The 20,829-nt window shown below is 46.9% G+C and overlaps 1 protein-coding gene and 1 long non-coding RNA gene across 2 annotated transcripts in view; one reads left to right on the top strand and one right to left on the bottom strand.

Annotated features, from left to right (window-relative positions):
- Positions 1 to 6,986: 6,986 nt before the first annotated feature.
- Positions 6,987 to 20,829, bottom strand: part of LOC149862057 (pyroglutamylated RF-amide peptide receptor-like) — a 62,871-nt gene continuing 49,028 nt past the window's right edge. Inside the window, exons 3-6 of the mRNA XM_090053579.1 lie at positions 19,232 to 19,293; positions 15,379 to 15,614; positions 14,031 to 14,128; positions 6,987 to 7,998 (exon numbers count right to left, since the gene is read on the bottom strand). Of these exons, the coding sequence (XP_089909705.1) occupies positions 7,592 to 7,998; positions 14,031 to 14,128; positions 15,379 to 15,614; positions 19,232 to 19,293 (803 nt within the window). The 3' untranslated portion in view covers positions 6,987 to 7,591. The remainder of the gene's footprint in view (positions 7,999 to 14,030; positions 14,129 to 15,378; positions 15,615 to 19,231; positions 19,294 to 20,829) is intronic.
- The window catches only part of LOC149862058 (uncharacterized), a 34,081-nt gene continuing 29,865 nt past the window's right edge, over positions 16,614 to 20,829 (top strand). Inside the window, exon 1 of the long non-coding RNA XR_016443157.1 lies at positions 16,614 to 16,788. This is a non-coding gene — a long non-coding RNA (uncharacterized LOC149862058). The remainder of the gene's footprint in view (positions 16,789 to 20,829) is intronic.

The following is a 20,829-nucleotide window of genomic DNA, read 5'->3' as shown; positions in this document are numbered from 1 at the left end:
GTTTACAGTCAGGGGCTGCACTGGCGGGCCTGGCCACACAGCATTGCCACGGATACTCAGAGCCGACCAGAAAGAGACCCCGCACTCCCTGGGAATCCTCGAGCTCAGGGTGCCCCTCTGTGCCCCAAGACTCAGTATTTGAGAGGCCAAAAAGCCTGTTAGCTTCTGCTCTGCTTTATGCCTCAGGCTCTGGGTCCTGCAGTATGTCTTCCCAGTGCCAGGACTGAGCTTATCTAGTCCTAAATGGCTCTGCGGAGGCCAAGGATTTCAATAGATGCTCAGGATTTGGATATGGACACTCAGGGTAGTGGGAACTGGATGTGAGGATTTGGATATAGAGACACACATTTTGGATATGGGATCCTGAGAGCTACCGAGTGTCTGCAACCCCTTGATGTCATTAAAAGCACTGCTGGAAATGAGCCTAATATTCTGTGGGAACAGGCTGAGCCCTACCCGACCCATTGCATGCAAGCCATTGTGAAGTCATCAGGATTTATTTTTTCCTTGCTGCTCATCTGGGCTAGATTCCAGCCATTGGCCTAGAGGCAAGGGGATCTGTAGCTCAGGGACCATCCCTTGAGTCAGTCGGTCCCTCCTTAAAGAAAAGTTCCTCCCTCGTTGACTAGAATAACCAAACCAAAATGTCCCCAGACAAAGCAACACATCTAAATAATAATAATAATAACAGCAACTCTGCCAAGCGCAGGCTCTTGGTTGATTAATCAAGCAGGAAGGATTCAATACCCTATCGTAATACTAAATATTGCAGTGAATTTTCACTTAACTGTTTCTAGGAAATAAAGGCATGATGCCTTCTTTTCTCCATTTCCTCCCATTTAGTACCTATGTTCACAAGTTTCATAGAGATTTGACCTACTTCATAATGATACTCACAGCACCAGAATCTTTTTCGTAGCAAGAGAAATGATGCTGTGAGGGATGAGGACTAGAAATATCCCAAGGCTTGCTCTTCTGCATATATTTGCTGGAGTCTGGCTCCTGCTTTTCACAGTGTGGTTGTACTCACCACCTCAGAGCTCATTCTCAGCAAGCAACATTTTGTACTGTTTTACACAAGGGACAAGGGAACGAAGACCTAGGCCCAATGCATTTACATGTCTCTGTCTGCACTGCTTTGTGCTTTGGTTTGTCATCTGTATCCATTTAAAATGTATGCGACTCTTGCCCAAATTGCAGTGGAAGGATTGGGAGCTGCATCACAGTTTAGCTTGCTGTAACTGGAGTGGAGGGAGGGCAAAGTTGGGCATAGGCCACCTTTGCAGAACTTCTGCACCAGGCCAGGGGATAGTCTAAGCCTTAGCGTAAACTAGGGCAGTCCCATAAGCTATGCTTGAGCTCAGCAGCAGTGGCCTACTAGGCATGTTTTGCCACCCTGTGCCCTTCTGTTCCAACTTGCATTGAGGTCCCTCCCACCTTAAAATGTTTCATGCGTCCTGTTTTTCGGTTTTTTTCTTAAAAGGCAGGGCCAGTGGGCCAATATTCCTGAGCAAACTCATAAGAAGTCCATGAACATGGTAAGAAGAAGGCATCTTGTCAGTAAGGACAGATTTAGTTTTCCATCCATTTTGAAACATGCCTGCCCACTGTCCCTACCCCAAGGAGGGGAAGACTTATGTGTTAATTCAGCCTGAGGATCCAGGAGGCCAGGGATACTTCTGGAAGCCACTTTGCTCCTTCATACACAGTATTTAGGACAGCAGTTCACTTCATAGGAGACAGCTCACCTGGTTGCACTGAGTGGAAACGGGACCATTTTCATTATGGCCTTTCTTGTGGGTTTCTCTATGGAAGAGGAACAGTCTGGAGTAGGGGTAGGCAAAGTTTTTTGACTGGAGTGCCAAAAAACCCACAATGTCTACCTTGGAAGGTGCCGGAGTGCCAACATGTTGGAGCCTGGAGCAGCTGTTTGCAGCCTCCCGGCTGCAGCCGGCCCACAGAGCCCAGTCTGCTTGCAGCCTCCCAGCCGCCTGCTGGGAGCAGCCTGGGCTCCGTGGCTGGCAGCACCTGCTTAGAGCCTGAGCTGGCAGTGCTGTGTTGTGCTGAGCAAAATGTCCACGTGTGCTGGGGGTCGCTGACCGCTGGTCTAGAGTGCAGATATGATTCAAAAGATACAGCACCCAATGGGCTAGCCTCAGATAAGAAATGACCCCTTTATATGGCATTGGTGGTAGTTAGGGAAAGCCAACAGGCTTGTGTGCCCTCTGCAGAATACACCCCTCATAATCCTTGTAGGATCAGTATTGCTCTTGCCAAAGACAGGCTTTAAATGGAGACAGGCCAGGAAAGATTACCCCATGACAACTGGGCACCTCAAGCCCTCACTCCTTTGAAGGCTGAATGTAACAATACATGTTTGAGATTTCCAATTTCTATTCATAGTAAGTCCTGAAAGCCCACTGACCAAGATGGCTGCATTGTAGGTGTAGCTTTGTGTTGAATATCACCGAGTAGGCAGGCAGCCTACCCAAAAGCAATCTGAAAAGCCTGTTTCTGTAGTGCCTCTCCTGCAACAGGGTCATTTGTATTCATATCATCCAAGCACAAAGGATGAAAATCATACCTAAGCTGGAAGGTGAGTACAAAGCTATGGCTCCACTTCTGCCCATTTTGGAGGGTATAAGTGGGATTTAAGTGGTGTGTAAGCCTCATGCTGGCTCTTTGCCACAGAGTGCTTTTGACCCAAGGCCACCTCACTGTAACATACAATAGGCCATCTGAGAGCCTGGGGATTTCGCGCTTGCAATGAGAACAAAGAGCATTGACAAGCATCTCAGGAAATTGGGTCAGAAGAACAAACGAGCTTTTGCAGAGTAAGGGCTGAATACTGAAAAGAAATGCAGTGTACTAGGAGCATGAAAGGTCTTGAAGAGCTTTAAGCATTTCACTCATTGCTTGGGCTCGTAATCTAATGCTGCCAGCACTGGCACTTAACAGTTCTCTCTAATCCCTTGGAGATACAGGAAGAACTTTGCCTTTACAAACTGGCAGACGGGAGAGGAGGATGCAGAGGCTGCAGCTGACAGAGCTGTCAAACTCTTATTCACTCAAGTTATACTTTTCTAATGCACAGAGACAACAAGCCAGAGGAACTCTTTCTCTTGTAAAATGTTAAGCGTCATCCGTGCTGTGTCTCCTTTAGCCCTGGGTAACTGTTGAGTTCAGTGAACTTATTCCTGACTTTACTGGCAAGAGGGAATGGAGAATCCACTCCTTTTTGCCACTAGGATGTCCATCTGGTTCTGAGGTCTGATAACAACTGAATCAGGAGATGAAGATACTCTTTAGGCCCTTTTATTGAGAGAGGACTTAAGAAAAAGATTCTGCATGAGAAAAATGGAGTTGAAGAAATTGGGAAGTTGATTCCCAGAAACCACTGCCCAGCTACAGTGGTTCTCCAAAACCACATTTGGACAAAAAGGATACATTTATGTCAGTGGAGTCAAATAGGATGGAAATTCATTTTCTAAAGGAAATCTGTTCCTTAGCAGTCTTTTTACATCAGCTCTAGGTCCAGTATCATGTGTTATCTCTTGCCACTATCATTTTCAGGCAACAACCTTGGGTGTGCAGACTCTTAGGAGTACCACCGAGTCACCAGGGCTTTGTTCCAAACTGGAAGCAAGTAGTGTTTTCTTAAGACAGTCCTGATAAGCCACTACTGTGGGTGGCCATCAATGTCCAGTTCAGGAGCTACTGCAACACAGATAATACACTTGAATGCTCTATTTTTTGTTTAAAAAAAGATATTTCTAGGGACGTCAGAAAGGTAGCACAAGTTCCAGATGCCTAACACCTCTAAGATACCTCAGGCTTCAGATACAAGGTCCATCTCTGTTGCAAGGAAGTAGCTAGACTGCCATAGCCCATTTACTCCTCCACTGAACCTGCCAGGAAGGAGGCCAGTTAGTGTCAGTTATCACTGTTTTTCATCACACTGCTGCCACCTGCCCATCCTGGGAAGAGGTTTGAGAGACAGGGCCTGGGGTAGGAGCTCTGAACTAAAGGTATCTTGTCATCTTCCTCCCATGTGCATGGAGAGGCTCAGCAGTGCATGGATAAAGCATCCTGTCCTGCTAGCTGGACTGATAGGGTCTCTCGGGGCCAGCCTTTTGAAAGAACTCAGCAGTCCTGAGCGGGTCAGGAGCAATCGGTGTCAGCCAAAAAGCTATCATGGCATATGCACTTTTATTAGAAAAGTATAACTTGAGTGAATAAGAGTTTGACAGCTCTGTCAGCTGCAGCCTCTGCATCCTCCTCTCCCGTCTGCCAGTTTGTAAAGGCAAATTGCCATCAATTAGCACCTACAAAACCAGACTAAGGAGAGGAAAGAATCAATACAGAGAATCAACTGCCCCAAGACAGACAGAGTCAGTCCCTGCACTGATCTTCTTGAAACTCGGCAGGTTTCATGCTCTCAGCAGAGGCTACCAATCCTGCAAATTTCATCCAAATTGGGCAAAAAACAACAAAGTTATAGATATTTAATTGATTCCCCCATTGTACCCCATGGCTGGAGCTCCAAGTCCGAGCTGCTTTGGCCAGATAGAGGTGGAAACCTGGTCTCGCGCTCTGGATTGGATCACTGCTATCCGAAGCGGCCAGATCCAAAGCCAGTTCGGATCACTGCCAACTCGCGCAGGCCTAGTATTCATATGGTTGCATCCACTACTTATTCAGAACTGCTGGAAATAATTTTTCCCCAGTGCATGCAGGGGAAAACCAAAAACATTGGCTAATGCTTCTGAGGGGGAGCTGCAGGTGCTAGGTGAAGAGCTACTTGTCTCTCAGGAGTGACAGTCTGAGCATCGCAGACTCAGCACCTGTTGTCCTGAACTGTGACAATCTGACCCCTTACGCTGGTCCCTGTGGAGGTCATCTGAAAATCTGGCCCTAAAGGATGAGGAGAAAAAGGAAGAAAATAGAAGGGTAAGGTAAGAGTAGGATGTCCTTTACATCAACACATGAAAAGAAAGGTGACTATAGGAAGATCTTGGTAATGTGAAATGCCCTTATCAGGATGTAACTTGTGTGTCACCTCAGAACATACACTCAGTCCTGCCCCAAGGATCTTTCAACCTAACTTTCATTCTGTTTGTGCTGCACTAAGCATGTTGGCATCCTGGTCTGAGTGAGGCTGACAGGTGTAATTGCAATATAATCTATATTCTGAATATAAGCAGTTCTATTTCCCTATACCCCCTTGTAACACATTCGGATCCCAGGGGTGGCCGTGACACCTCCTGGTGGCTGTGTGACTGTGCACTGCTCTGCCCCTAGGGTACTCTCCTATCTCGTCTGCCATCCCTTGATGGTAAATGTAAAAAAATATAAAGGGAGGCTGCCCATCGACTTTTGCTAGCCCCTGGCTGGGCCTCCATAGTCCACTAGATGGGCACCCAAAGCCTTATGAGCTAATTGCCTGGCTCCAAAATCTTCCCTTTACTATGCCCCATGCCTCACAGGTGTTACCAGTATGTTGTCCCTTTGTTGGGGCTTCACTTGTCCCTTCAAGTTACAGGAGCCTCTCTCCTGTATCCCGGGCTCCTGGCTCCTCTGTGGCTGAGCCCTCACTGGGCGCTAATGAGGCCTCCACCTCCCCTATAACCTCATCCACAAACCACCAGTATAAACACAAGGTCCTAGGCTATCACATAAATAACAACATGTAGCTTCCTTCCACGCCCTTAAGAGTATAAACCTTCACTAACCCAGCATCCCAGGCTCCGCTGGGCAGGAGCTCCTTCCCTTGTGGCAGCCAGGGAGAAACTTCACTGCCACCCCCAACCTTGAGCTTATATGTTCCCCAGGCCCTGCCTGCATCTGGCTGCTGACTACCTGCAGGTGCCTGCTAATGACCTATTAGCCTGTTTCCCTGCAGCTGTGGTGTCCTGCCTAGCCTGCACAGCTCCCAGGTTGGGCTGCTTTCCCTCTTAAAGGACCAGAGAACCTGGGGCTCTCTGTTATACCCCTATATTTTATAGCTTTGTCCTTTTTAAAAGTTAATTGATAAAGGTTGATTCCTTGACAGCCATTAGCAATGAAAGAAATGTGCCCTTTTCTTCCATATCCTCCCCCAACTGTAAGGTCAGGGAAATGACAGTAATCACATGCTTTGACCTCTATAAATGCAGTGTTCTATGTGATGGCACAGGTGTTTCAAGTTAATACTTTATTCTCCAAATGTAAAACTGACATAGAATCCAGAAAAGAGAGAGACTGAACAAAAGGCCCTGGGGGAAGTGGGTATATTTTTACTTCTGGGGCAGTTCATGGTAACATTTCAGATGCTTTAACTCATAAGGGGAGGAAAAAGCTCCTAGTCTTAGAGCAATAACAGACCTGAACTGTAGTGAGTTTTCAAAATGGGCAAATGTCTCAATATAGTACAACCTCACTTCAAACCAGTAGTTATGGCATAATATCACTAGACTGGTTTTATTGTTGGTGAAACAGTATGCGGGCAACTGCAGCAGCAGGATGTGTTATATTCTGAAGTTTAGACGAGTAGTATTTGTACTATGTTCAAAAGCTGGTGCTACTTTTGCAAAAGAATCTCTGTCAGTTGGAATCAAGGGGAGAGTCTACTGGTGCTTTTGCTTTGGTATAAATCAGTAATGACTTCACTGAAGTCAAAGTGGTTGTGTTGGTCAAGCTTGTTGGGAATTTTCCAACCATGAATTTTGTAGGGGAAAAGGATTGGTTTTGACAAACCTTCCAATGAAAAAAAAAAAGAACAGGTTCTGAACTTTCTTCTGTGTCTGATTCTGACATCTTTTTTGTCTTGAAACTGTTTCATTCTAAAAAAAAGTAATTTATTTTTAAAAATCACTTCAGAATGAAACCTTTCACTAAAATTGAAAAAAAAATCCAGTCAAAAGTGGGGGCCTTGAATTCTCTAGGGATGTCATGTTTGTTTCCTGCCTGGTTGTTAAACATCAGTTTGACACCAGAATCAGGCTCTGTGTAGCCCAAGACCTTCTTATCAGAGAACTGTTATCAGCATGGGGTTCTGAGCCCTTCTGCACAGAGCATGTTTTCTAACCTCCTCAGACCTATCCCACTTTGGGGCAAGTGAAAGAATATGATTCACAGATGTAACTTCCCATGAGTGTGCATTTCCATGGTCTAATTTACTTGGAGGACAGACCCTGCAAGGTTCTGAACACTCTCAATAGCCCCTATAGACGAAGATCTGATGAAGCTCAACATCTAAAAGGCGCAACCCCGATCGCTCTCAGCCAGATTTCTTTGGGACTGAATGGAATTGTTCACTCAGAAGTATAATATAAAATAGGAAGGACTTTTTCCATCTTTTTTCAGACCCCAGCACTTGGAAAATTGGCAGACTTGTCTACTCTGAAGGTTGTCTGTTGGTGCGCCAAGCTGTCCCTTACTTAACACATAGATGCAGTGTCAGGCATAAGGGAATCAGAATGATATCTGGAAAGCAAAGAAGAAGCAGAACACTAAGAATAGTAAAGCACTGAGTGGAGTTTGTTCTTAATAAGATGGAAGTTAGTCGCTCAAAGTGAAGCCCATTGTATTTTGGTCCGTGCCGTCGTGGCAATCATGCAGACTGTCCGTTGGGTAGCATAATCTCATTGGTGCTCCCCGTCGGGTAGGTGACAGTCGCCAGTGAATGCACTGATTCTAGCTTTGTGGATGGAACCTGCTCACAGAGCCTCAGTTCCAGGCTGTCTGCGCTCAGGTGGCTCTGCACGCTTCTGTCTTCTTTCCTGCTGGTACCATGTGACGGTTGCATACTGCGCCTCTTTGACTTCTGGCTCTCCTGTCTATCAGCTGGCTCAGAGGTCTGAAAATGGCAGAAGAGAATGGCCAAGAAGCTCTTTTTAAAGTTCTCATTCATAAAGGTGTAAACAACAGGGTTGTTGAAAGAGTTAAAGAACCCAACAGCTTGGACAATGGCAAAGATCATCTTGACAGTGACATCATCATATTCTTCCTCTAGGTTATCTGCAGAGCAAGGGCATGGATTAGAAAATAACCAGCCTAAGAGCTGTAATATCAGCACCTCATTTCCTTTTATGTCCTTATGCAGTCCCTGAGTTTATTCAACAGTCACTTTCTTTCCAGTCTTCTGCATGATCACTCAGGGCCAGCTCCAATTTCTTCACATCCTACAGCTTAAAAGGTACCTAAGCGGTTGTGAATTTTGCCTTTAGTGAGACAGACTTTTCCTGTAGCATATATAATCTGTGCATAACTCTGCAGTATCTCTCCACCTCATTCTTTCCCAGAGGGTAGTGTATACCTCTATTGCATCCTAATCTTAATTCTTGCCTCCATCACCACTGCCGCATGTGCCTACAGATCTATGATGTTAAGCACTTTTTTACTAGTACTGGTTAGAAAAAGTAACCTGTCAGGAAAATGTTAAATGAAAAAAAAAACCAGTTAAAATTTATCACAGAAAATTTGGAACAAGTCCCCGGCACAAAGCCAGTGCTTTGTTTAAGTCTCTATGAGTCACTCATACTGGGACTTCAGGAGTGTATGTATGTTGTGCCACTTGAGCTAATATCATGCTGGCTAACCCCCCACACCCACTCATTGGAAGCAAACGCTATCGCCATGTGTTACAAATGGGGAAACTGAGACATGGGTATTATATAATTTGACTAAGGCTATGCAGTAGTATCAGATCTGGTAGTAGAAGGTAGGAGAACCCCTCACTTCCAGGCCCTGGCCTAGTCCACTTTCCACACCACTTAAAAAGTGCAGTTGTGAGGAAACACCTGAAGTGACTGAATACTTCATTTCAGACCTACAGAAACATTCTGTGTCTCTGACATGGAGTGACTACCGTGGAGTCAGGACAGTTGGTAGCATTTATCATCATTGGTATACAAGTGAGAACCTGCTGAGTAGCTGGCAGCACATTTGCAGGGAATTTTCCTGTGCATATGTTGCATTCATCAGCTTAACTGATCTACTGTCTCTGCTGGAGTGAGGCTGAGCTGCCTCCTGGTATGTCTGTTAATCTCTTTGAGAATTTTCAGCCTTACTAGGGAGAAAAAGGTTGGGCACTCTTCTCTGAATGGGGGGAGAGACATATTGTAAATGTTAGGCTACATTTTTCTTAGCCCCTAAAAAAGGTGACCCAGCTCCATTAGGTCACTTGTAAATTTATTGGGCCGTATTTAAATCTCAAGGCACATCTGAACAGATCCACTGATTTCAGTGGAGTTACTTCTGATTATATGTGTTGACCTGAGATCAGAAATAGTTCATCATTTTTTGGGCTGTTGCATTTAGCACATAGGTTGAGTTTTGCTGGAGAAATGGGTTGAAATGGTGGATTTAATTTAATAGATTTCATAGACATCAGGGCTGGAAGGGACCTCGGGAGATCATCGAGTCCAGCCCCCTGGGCAGGAAGTCAGCTGGGGTCATAGGATCCCAGCAAGATAAGCATCCAATTTACTCTTGAAGGTGTTCAATGTAGGTGCCTGAACCACCTCCGCTGGGAAACTGTTCCAGACCTTGGGGGCTCGGACAGTAAAGAAATTCTTCCTTATGTCCAGCCTAAAACAGTCTTGCAGGAGTTTGTGACCGTTCGACCTCGTCATCCCTTGGGGCGCTCTGGTGAACAGACGTTCCCCCAGATCCTGGTGGTCACCCTTGATAAACTTATAGATGGCCATCAGATCACCCCTGAGCCTGCGCTTTTCCAGGCTAAAGAGTCCCATGGCTCTCAGCCTGTCATCATAAGATCTGTTTTCCTGACCTCTGATCATGCGCGTGGCTCTTCTCTGGACTCTCTCAAGCTTCTCCACATCCTTTTTGAATTGTGGAGCCCAAAACTGGATGCAGTACTCCAGCTGCGGCCTCACCAAGGCCGAGTACAAGGGGAGAATGACGTCCCGGGATTTGCTCGAGAAGCATCTATGGATGCACACCAGCATTTTGGTCGCTTTACTAGCCGCAGCATCGCATTGGAGGCTCATGTTCATCTTGTGGTCAATGATGAGCCCCAAGTCTTTTTCTTCTGTAGTGCTAACCAACGTAGCACTGCCGAGCCTATAAGGGTGCTGCAGGTTTTTCCTCCCAAGGTGGAGAACCTTGCATTTTTCGGTGTTAAACACCATGAGGTTCTCGTCTGCCCATTTGCTGAGCTTGTCCAGGTCAGCCTGGATCACCCACCTATCTTCTGGTGTGGATGCTTTGCCGCAAAGTTTGGTGTCATCGGCGAACTTAGCCAGTCCACTCCTAACTCCAATGTCCACATCGTTAATGAAGATGTTGAACAGTATGGGTCCCAGGACAGAGCCTTGAGGGACCCCACTGGTTACAGGGCACCATGATGAGTGACTGCCATCAATTACAACCCTCTGGGTCTGACCACGAAGCCAATTTCCCAGCCAGCGGATAGTGGTGGAGCCAAGGCCACAACTGGCCAGTTTGGCCAAGAGGTGATCATGGGATACCAGATCAAAAGCTTTTTTGAAGTCAAGATATATGACATCAATCTCTTCTCCCTTGTCCAGGTGATAGGTCACCTGGTCATAGAAGGAAATGAGATTGGTCAAACAAGACCTACCCGAACAAACCCGTGCTGACTGTCCCTTAGGATGTTAGCCTGGGCCAGTCCCTCAAGGATGGCCTCCTTAATAAACTTTTCTAAGATCTTCCCCAGGATAGAAGTCAGACTAATGGGCCTGTAGTTAGCCGGATCCACTCTCCTCCCTTTCTTGAAGATCGGCACCACTTTGGCCTTCTTCCAGTCTTCGGGCACTACACCAGAGCACCAGGAGTTTTCAAAGATCCGTGCCAGGGGCTGGGCTATGACGCTCGCCAGCTCCTTGAGTACCCTGGGGTGCAGGTTGTCAGGGCCAGCTGACTTGAAGGTATCCAGCTTCTCAAGGTGTTCCTTCACGAGGTCAGCATTGATGGAGGGTAGGGGATTCCCCTCACCCAGATTTCCCTGTCCCATAACAGGCATGGGCATCCCGTGTGACTGACGAAAGACTGACGCAAAGTACCTATTTAATAGGTTGGCTTTTTCCTGGGCGTCAGTTGTCAGTTGCCCCATCTGGTTTAGCAGGGGTCCAACATTGCCCTTGCTTTTCCTCCGGCTCCCCACATACCTGAAAAAGGACTTTTTGTTGTCCTTGATGCCTGAAGCTAGTTGGAGTTCAGTTGCAGCCTTGGCTTTCCTGGTTTGGTCCCTGCAGGACCAGACCAGCACGGAGTAATCCTCCTTGGAGGTGAATCCCATCCTCCATCCTTTGTAGGCTTTCCTTTTTAGCCACAGTAGGTCCGCTAGGTCTCTGGAGAGCCAGGGGGGCTGCTGTGCCTTCTTGCTGCCTTTCCTCCGTGTTGGAATAGATTTAGCTTGTGCACTGAGGATCGCTTCCTTGAGAAGCAACCACTCTTCTTGAACTCCCATCTCCCTGGGGTCATGGTCCCTGAGGGCCTGACCAACTAGCCTCTTGAGCTTGTCAAAGTCGGCTTTTCTGAAGTCAAGGACTTCTGTGTTGCTGACTGACTTGCCAGCTTTACGGCAGATGGTGAAGGTGATCAGCTCGTGGTCGCTGTCACCCAACTTCCCATCAATCACTAGGTCGCCGATTAGGTCATCCCCCGTAGCCAGTACCAGGTCAAGCAGAGCTTTGCCTCTCGTTGGCCCATAGACTTCTTGGGTCAGGTAGAGGTCATCCACACACGAGAGAAAGCTTTGCGCCCGCTCAGATTTAGCTGAGTGATCTTCCCACGAGATGTCCGGGTAATTGAAGTCACCCATGACAACCAAAGTCCTGGAGCAAGCGGCCTCAGTTAGTTCCCGGGCGAACTCCTGGTCAAGCTCAGGACTTTGAGTGGGAGGTCTGTAGTAGACTCCCACCGTTGTGTCCCCTGTGCCGAATTCCCCACGAATTTTTACCCAGAGGGTCTCTAGCTGTCCATGCCGGTCGCCAACATCAGCTTGCAGGGACACGTAGCTTTCCTTCACATAGAGAGCTACACCCCCGCCCCTTTTGTCAACACGATCCCTCCTGTATAGGGTATAGCCCTCTATACCCGTGGTCCAGTCATGGGTGGAGTCCCACCAGGTCTCCGTTATCCCAATGACATCATATTTCTTTGCACTGAGCAGGAGGACGAGCTCGTCCTGCTTGTTGCCCAGGCTCCTGGCATTAGTGTACAGGCAGGCAAGTGTGCCCTTGGGGGCTCTTGCCTTGCCCACAGATTGTGCCAGGGCTGGGGCAGGGGTGAGCTCCCTTAAGTGCCCCCTTAAGTGCCTCGGTCCGCTGGCTTTGCAAGGGCCGTTCAGCGGGTCAGCAGGGGCAGTAGTCCCCCCATCCCCCAGTGGGCTTAGTTTAAAGCCCGGTGGAGCAGGTCAGCCAGCCTGGCTGAGAAGAGCCTCCTCCCCAGGGGAGAGAGGTGGAGGCCATCTCTTCCCAGCAGCTCGCTGCCTCTCTCTCCAAAGAGCGGGCTGTGGTCATGGAAGCCAAAGCCTTCCCGATAACACAAGCGTCGCAGTCTTTGGTTCACCGCGTGGATCCTCCCCTCCCTCCTCAGCCCATAGCCCGAGACTGGGAGGATCGAGGAAAACACCACCTGAGCTCCCAGACCTCTAAGCCCCACTCCCAACTCCCTGTAGCGCCTCATGACCTGGCTGGGGGTGCTCCGAGCCGTGTCATTGGTGCCCACGTGAATAAGGAGCATGGGGTAGTGGTCTGTGGGCCGGAGGAGCTGCGGGATCCTCTCCGCAATGTCTCGGATGCGGGCCCCCGGGAAGCAGCAGACCTCCCGGGCTAAGGGGTCGGGGCGGCAGATTGCCCCCTCAGTGCCCCGCAGGATGGAGTCTCCCACAACAAACACCTTTCGCTTTGTCTTGGGGAGAGCGGGGCCAGTAGCTGCGGTCGAGCCTGGGTTGCCTGCGGGAGCTGGCAACTGCGTGGGCTCTGCTGGGGCTGCAAGAGGTGCGAACATGTTGCTAAGCTCCGGCGGGGCAGGGGCCTTGGTGCGGCGGGCCTTGGGGCCCTTGACCACCTTGGTCCATGCCCCTGACTGGGCAGAGCGGGAGGTCCCAGAGTCCTCCTTAGTCACGGAGGGAGACGGAGCTCTCCCCTGTGGCTCCTGGGGGAGAAGGGCCTGGCAGTAGGAGTCTATCTCCTGCTCACAGTCCCTGATGGCACGCAGTCTCTGGACTGTGGCCTGGAGCTCCTCCAGCTGGTGTGCCAGAGACCCCAGTAGGGAGCAGACCCCGCAAGGGGAGGGGGCTATGCTCCCGGGCCCCAGAGCCTGAAAAAGGGACAGGCAGCCCCCGCAGCCAAGAGCCAGGGGCTCCGTCTGCGTGGAGCCCGGAACCATGGGCTCCGTCTGGGCGGCCGTCTCTGAGGTGCCCAGTGGAGGGGCCGCAGAGCCCGAGGGGACCCGAGGGGTGCGGCGCGTGCCCATCCGTGTCATGCCTCTGGTAGGCTGGCTACGGCTGGGGCTGGCTATGGCTGGGGGGGTCGCAGGCAGGGTCTCGTGCCCTCCCACGCCCTTCCCTGCGCGAACTCCAAGCGCCTGTTTACGCAGCCTGTTCGCGCGGCTCCGGTCACGGGGCTCCCTGGGGGGCTGGGCCAAGTAGGGGCCTGGGCGGGGGCTTGACCTGGCCCGGCACCAGGCAGCGGCCTCCTCCCAGCAAGCGAGGAGTTAACCCCTTCCCACCACGAGCCCGCTTACCTCCGGCGTTGCTATATCCTTTGTCACAGCAGCGATTGTGGGAGCTCCCTTATTAGCCAAAATGGGAATTGAGCCACATATCTGGATGTGGTTTGTACGTCTACTTGTGGTTGCTTACATTGTGTTTTTGGTCCAGCTTTTTAAAAATAGATTGTTAACGTTTGTAAATGGATTTAGATTCTAACCCCTTCCCTCCCTGTCACCAAAGAGGTGAAGACTGTTGGAATTTAGGCCTTTAATTCAAACCTACATCTAAAAAACAACACTGGAAATGTTACACACTCCTTTTGACATTGCAATTCAAATCTACTTACCGTACTCAAACAACATGTGGACAACATGAAAAGGTGCCCAACATGCAGCAAAGAACAGCACTACAATCACCATCATCATTACAGCTCGTTTCTTCTTCCTGGAGGAAGCAGTTCAAAAGAATAAGTGAACTGATAAGGTGACATTTACAGTAGAGAGTAAGAGAGAATAGTCAACATTTGATTGCAACATGCACTTGGATGTTGGGAGGGCTCATAGGATGATCTGATTCAAGAACAAGAAATGAAATCAAAAGGTGGACATTTTTTTTAAAGAATGATTTAAAAATCCACTTTCTTCTACACAATGAAGACTTATCCTGTGGAACTCAGCTGCCAGTTACTGGAAGCAGCTCCCACCAGCCTGTCGGTGACAATCGCAATGTCTAGCATGGCAAATCCCTATCACTTCCCTACCACTTCGTAGCCATCCTAAAAGCCTGTTCAACCTTCATTCATTTGCCATCAGGGTTTATATATTACCAACTATTTTCCAGAATAGTTGGATTAAGCTCTAAAGGTTAGTCAGATTGTTTAGAAAGCCTAAGGACCTGATTCTGTTCTCACTAACCCTAGAGTAAGTCTGGAGGTACCATTTGATTGTGATAGAAAAATCAAGTTCCAGATGTTTACTTGGACCTTAGCTAAGTTGCTCAACCAGGCTCTGGGTCCTTTCTCCTCCCAGCAGCTCATGGCTACTGACTGTGTTTCTTGAGGGGGAACTGATAAAGCTGCTCTTAGACTGGTGACACACTAAGGACAGGCTGTGTTTTCTGAGCTTGGCTCCATGGCTTTCATGCCACTTAGTTTGAGCATTGCTTTTGGGGGAAAGTGTGGGAATAGGAATCTGATACAGTGGAAAAATTTCACAGGCATAATATGAACTGGAATGTATATTCTAGGACACTTCTATTGGTTTAAGCTTCCCAGCAGCCATATGAACTAAGAACATGTTACACAGATGGAAAGACTGAGGCACAAAGAACATACATCGGTGTAAGATTTGGGGAAAGGAATCGATTCTTCCCCTCACCTCCCCACTCCTGCCTGGTATTGGTATAGCACCCTGCTCTATCACTCTATCTAGAGTGCATTACCACAATACAAATAACAGTAAAGTATGCTCTAGCACTGGCTGAAGTCTATGGAAAGGCTTCCAGTGACATCAGTACATGTGTTGGATCAGACCTTCCAAGACTTGTCTGAGGTGCTACTGTGACTCAGTGGCAGAGTAATGAACTTAACAGCATTTCCTCCCAGATCATACTGATGTACATCTGTGACTTCTTCTTTGATGTCTTGTATCAGTCATTCTGAGGAGTAAGTTTAAAGGAGAAAGGCAGTTACCCACCTTGTTATTTTAGCCATTTCATGGCAACTGAGGGTATTTAGTATTGATGAGTCTCCAATCCGTTTCTTGATCCATAGTTCATACCCAATCCTGGAGTAGAGCAGCAGCATGGCAGTGAGTGGGACCAGAAACAAGGCTACCAGGATGAAGATGGCATAGACTCTACGCAGCTCAATGCTATGCCAGGACTCCAAACAACAGACGTGGTGCCGGCTATAGAGAAAGTCGTACTTCACCTGAACCAAAGTAAAAGGTACTATTTTAGAAACTTAGGTGCAATTTTCAGTCCATATCAGATAGGGACTGGAAAATAGTCTCAAGGGAAATCACCATTAATGTGAGCAAAAATGATGATCTTACACTGATGCCTCCTTTTACCTTGGAACCCCTAATAACAGTAAAAAAGGAGAAAGTTAATGTGGAGATAAGGAGTAAATTTTAGGATTAAAAATGGCTTAAAAATCTTGGGTTTAAAAATGTGGAATTTCAACCCTGTATTCTGACAGATTGTCTCACGAGCCTGGAGTCATGGGTATTAAGGCCAGAAGAGTTGCGTAAACCATCTAACATGAGTTTCTCTGTATTGCCATCAGTAGAATTTCATGTCCTTTCTCCTCTATGCAGCTCAATAGCTTGTGTAAATATCTGCCAGAAAGAGAGATTTCTGGAGATGGAGAATCCACCAACCCTAATAGCAGTTTCTTTCCGATAGTTAATCGTTCTCACTGTTAAAAATGTGCATTTCATTCCCAGTTTAAATGCATCTGCCTATAAACTCAAGTCGTTAGTTATTGTTCTCCCTTTTCCCTGTGGTTAAAGACCTCTTTAGTATCCACGTTTTTCCCCTCCAAGGTAATTATGCACTATACCCAAGACATTTCTCTCTTTCTTTTTGAAAAGCTAGACAAATTAAGACTTCTTTTCCTTTAAGGCAACTTTTTGCTACCCTCAGATTAGTTTCAGGTTAATGATTAGCTCAAGCTTACACAAGTTGGGAAAAGAACTGGGAACAGATTCCAGGAATAGACCCCCAGTCCTTTGCTCATGATGGTTCGTATTTCTTACATATGCCAAGAATAGAGAAATATCCTCGTTTTGCCTGCTCCTTGCCTGCTTCCACTTATGTAATGTGCATTGCTGGTTTCTGATTGGCGTACAGTCTTTGTGCAATAAAACTTGGACAGGCCTGTGTAAAAGAGCACAGGGTGAGCTCTGTTACTCATCGGGGCATGAGCAGCAGCAAGCCAGCCTGCAGCTGGCCACAGTGCCAATTAGGCAGGGCTGCTTGATTGGGGAACAGGGCCCGGCTGTTCCTTATAAGGGCTGGGCCCTGAGCAGCAAGGCCAGCATTCGGCTGCCAGTAGCTGGAGAGACACCACCAGCTGAATTGCTGCTCAGGACACCTTGGAGGTAAGGGCAGAAGCTATGGGGATGGCAGAAGGTTCTTGTCCTGGGTATGACAGAAAACTGCAACCTGCTGGGGAAGGATGGTCTGGTGGGGCTGCCTGTCGTGGGGTAGTCCCTGGAAATACCAAGCCAGTTGCCTCCCCAGTCAAAGATGAGTTTGGGGTGCCTTATATCCCCAGCCCCTACATCCCTGCTGAATAGTAAGACCAAGCCCAGACTCACTGTGAATTCAGAGGCAGGGCCCAAGTCAGATGGAGGGGACTGAAGCAGCACCCAGGATCACAGTCGAGCTCTGAGGCTGCACTGGGGATCTAGGAATGAAGCTCCAGGGGAGTGGGGCCCTGATCCTTCAGGGAGCTATAAGAGAAGCTCCTGGAGTGAGGGAATAAGGAGAGGGGATTATAGCCCAGGGAGGGCAGGGGATGCGGCTTGGAGCCCTGATCCCAGAGTTGCTAGGGGCTTGGAGCCCCATGGGAAGGCACTGGGACCACAAGCTCTAGTGGGGCATGAGAGTCCCATGTGAAACCCTGAAGCTCGGGTCCCAGTGTGAAGCACTGGAGGAACATCTGCGAGGCATGGGACACGGTAAGGGATGGTTGGAGTCATGTACATAGGCCCTTGTCATCAGGGCAAGTAAACGGGTAGCCTTCTGCCTGATTAACATCTTCTAATCGTTATCATCAAGGCAGGTAGTTAAGCAAGTGGGTGGGCCTATATTTAGACCAGCCCCAGGATGGATGCCCACTTGTTACAGCCTGTCACTCAGAATAGGCTGACAATCATTTAAAACAGAAAATCAGTGGTTTGGTTTATAAGTCAATTGCTATACCAATTAACGCATCTTAGATAAGGAAGCCCCTAACTGCCAGAATATGAGAAGTCAGAACAATGCAAACTCTGGTAGAGAAGTGGAGAAGAGTTAATTACTTATTTCAGCCCCCTTCTTGTATCTCATTAAACACAGTAACTAGAAAAAAAATGGTAAATACCTTTTTAAATGCCCCAGGCATCAAGGCATTTAAATAAGCACACAGATCGGTAACATTTTTCTGGTGAAGCAGTTAAATGATTATGCAATTAGTTTCCCTTTGCAAAGTCCTTGAAGATGAAAAATGAGATATCAGTGCTGAGTAATATTTTAATGCTCTAGGCCAGAATGTCAGCTAATGTAAAATTTAAAAGGTTCATCAATTTGAGCTTGAAAGGAAGGATGACTTCAGTGAAGCGACACCATTTTACACAGGTAACAATCTGGTCCTACATATATAGCTGGAAAGGGGATTTTTTTTATTCCACTCTGCTGTGTAAGTAATCTAACACTGTCCAGGTCACACATAGCTCTGCCGTCTAGTTAATAATCTATGTGAAAAAAAATTAGCTTTATGCACTTGCAATTTGAAATAATATTTTAAGGGCTTTGGATCAATCTCTCATCTTAGTTATGCTGAAGTAAATCACTGGTTTTTCTCTAGACTTGCACAAAAAAACAGATTTTAGAAGCCCAATTACCAGGCAGTATAGATCGCTGTTGCTCCTTCAAATGAATAGAGCTATGTTGATTTATGGCCATGGTCAATCTGGCCCATTGTCTGAACTGTGCTGAATACCCTACACAGCAGGATCACAGTGCAGGCAGTATAAAGCAAATGACTTCTGTTGGTTGTGGAGCACATGTTGCTCAGTGCCCTCTCCTATACTGACAAACTGAAGAGGAGGGAAAGAAAAAAAATTGGACACAGGGGTTCCAATTACCTCTAGTTACTGGCAGTGCTAGAGACAAGCTGTGTGCCCTGACAGCTTGACTTACAGCAGCAGGGGCATTCTTCTTTATCTACTTGGTGCCACTTCCTGGGAAATAGGTCCAATCATTGTGGATCTGATTCTCTTCTCATTTATGCTGGTGTAAATCAGGAGTAAGTTAAAAAGAGTAGAGTTACACACATGCAAAGATGGCCTGAGAACAGAACTGAAGCCTTTTACTTAACATCAGTGCTAGTGGTGCTGAGTACTGGGATGGCATTTTCATGCACTGGGAATGCTGGAGCTGGGCTGTAGTCAGACAATGAGAATGCAGCATGGGTAGATACTGCCTTAGCTAGCTCTAACCAGCTGGCTTGGGTACCAATGGCGACATGGGATTCAGTGCATGGCTGCACTAGCTTGGCTGCACCTCTAGGTAATTACTTGTCAGCTGAAGTTTGTCTCTAAACTGCGTTGTTGCAAATGGTGCCCAACTCTATAAAGTTCACTTGGGTCTTCCCTGATGTACCATTGCCCCATCATATGAAAATGTTAGATGTAGTCCTAGTGGCAGGATCTCAGACAAAGAATCTGTGGCTCAAACCACTGAAGTATGGCACAAAAGATTCGTGGCTTTTAACAATATCACGGCATGACATTTTTTGACAAGGCATTTTTTTTTTGTGATAAGGTAAGTGGCATTTACCTCCAGAGTCTGAACATACAGCATGGGTGAGCCAACAATGAATGCGATGGTCCATACAAATCCTTTTTTAAAGAAAGAGAAAAAAAGGAAAGAGTTATTTTTTAAATGTAAATAGTTTAATATTAATCTCAAGCGTTTTTAGTGTTTGCTTTTGCCAAAGGAACCAATTAGAATGAGATTGATCAAAATAACCAAAAACTTGTGATTCTAGAACCAATTTGGGATTATTTTTCTTTGCCTTACTCATAATGCAGCAGGATCTGTGTGGCCCTTTTTCTCTATTTATAGGGAATTCTTTGCTTGTTGTCAGAATGAATTAATCCTTTGCAGAATAAGAAGCTAATATTTAATCAATTGCACTTTCCCTGAATGAAATTAAATGCAATTCAAGACCACTCCAGAAGTTATCCCTTTAAATAGAATGAGGAAATTGGACCGAACATTGAACTTTGAGTAGAGCCAAATCAGTAGTACTTCACAACTCAAAGCAAGGTCCTGGGAGATTCTCTGTATGTTCCCTTTAGTCGCTCCATTGGGGCTGTGCTTGTCTCCCTCCTAAGAATCCCTGCTGGAGGCATCCTTCTGTAACATGTCCCCTTTCACCATAGGACACTAGCTCCTCATTCTTCTAGTTAGTCATTCTCAGCAAGTGTTCAGGCTTGTCCCCAGATTCTGTCCTCCCTGTTTTGTGCCAAAAAACTTGAACTCATCCTGCAAAGACAGAAGAGTCTGCGCTAAATTTAGGACTGTTGATTAGTCTAGTTCATGAAGCCAAAGTTCAGTGCCTTCATGAAATAAACTATTCTTTTTTCCTCCTAGTATTACAGCAAGAAAGGGACTACATGAATCAGCCATGATAAATATTGATATGGATACATGATAGATAAAGTTTCCTTTGCCCAGGCTTTTCCACCATATGAGGATAAAAGTGGGAAGTAATCAAATGGTAAGTGGAGATCAGTTTGTGGGGAGAAGGGCAGGCTTGGGGAAAGTGCTGAGTCAGGGATTTAGCTGATGATGCCTTGGACTCAAAAATAAGACTTGTCATTGATTTGAGAAAATGTCTTTGTAATGCTGCAGAACCCATACAGAGGCAGGGCTAAATTCAATTGTAGCTAATTAGCAACCGCTCCACTAAAATCGGTATGACACCGATGTATATTTGATGCAAGTGAGAGCAGAACTGGGCCCACTGAATGCATTGAAAAAGCTATTAGGGATTTAATTGTAAAACCTGTGTAAGGTATTGGTATGCATGGTGTGTGTGTGTACACATATGAGACAGAGAATTGATCTGTACCAGATGAAGCATTAGGCTTGCTCTGTGGTGATTCACCATATACAAAATAACCAAGAGCTTTGGTCTGTGTGACTTATGCAGCTAATGAATGGAAGAAGCCACAAAACCAGAGATGCCCCAAGCCAATGCTAATCCAAGTTGATATGAAGCCCCCTCTGACTTTAAAGGGCATAAAATCTAGACAACATTTGGCTGTTTCTCAGGTGGGGTGTACTAGAACTGGTACGATACAGATCATCTTGCCAACTTTTGTGATTTTGTTGCGAGTTGCATGATCATTATTGTTATCCTTAAAGCT

Source organism: Crocodylus siamensis, chromosome 6 (genome assembly GCF_052110815.1).
Source record: "Crocodylus siamensis isolate JL-2025a chromosome 6, ASM5211081v1, whole genome shotgun sequence".
Lineage (NCBI taxonomy): Eukaryota > Metazoa > Chordata > Crocodylia > Crocodylidae > Crocodylus > Crocodylus siamensis.
The sequence above is the reverse complement of the archived record's forward strand: the minus strand, read 5'-3'. Positions and strand labels throughout refer to the sequence as shown.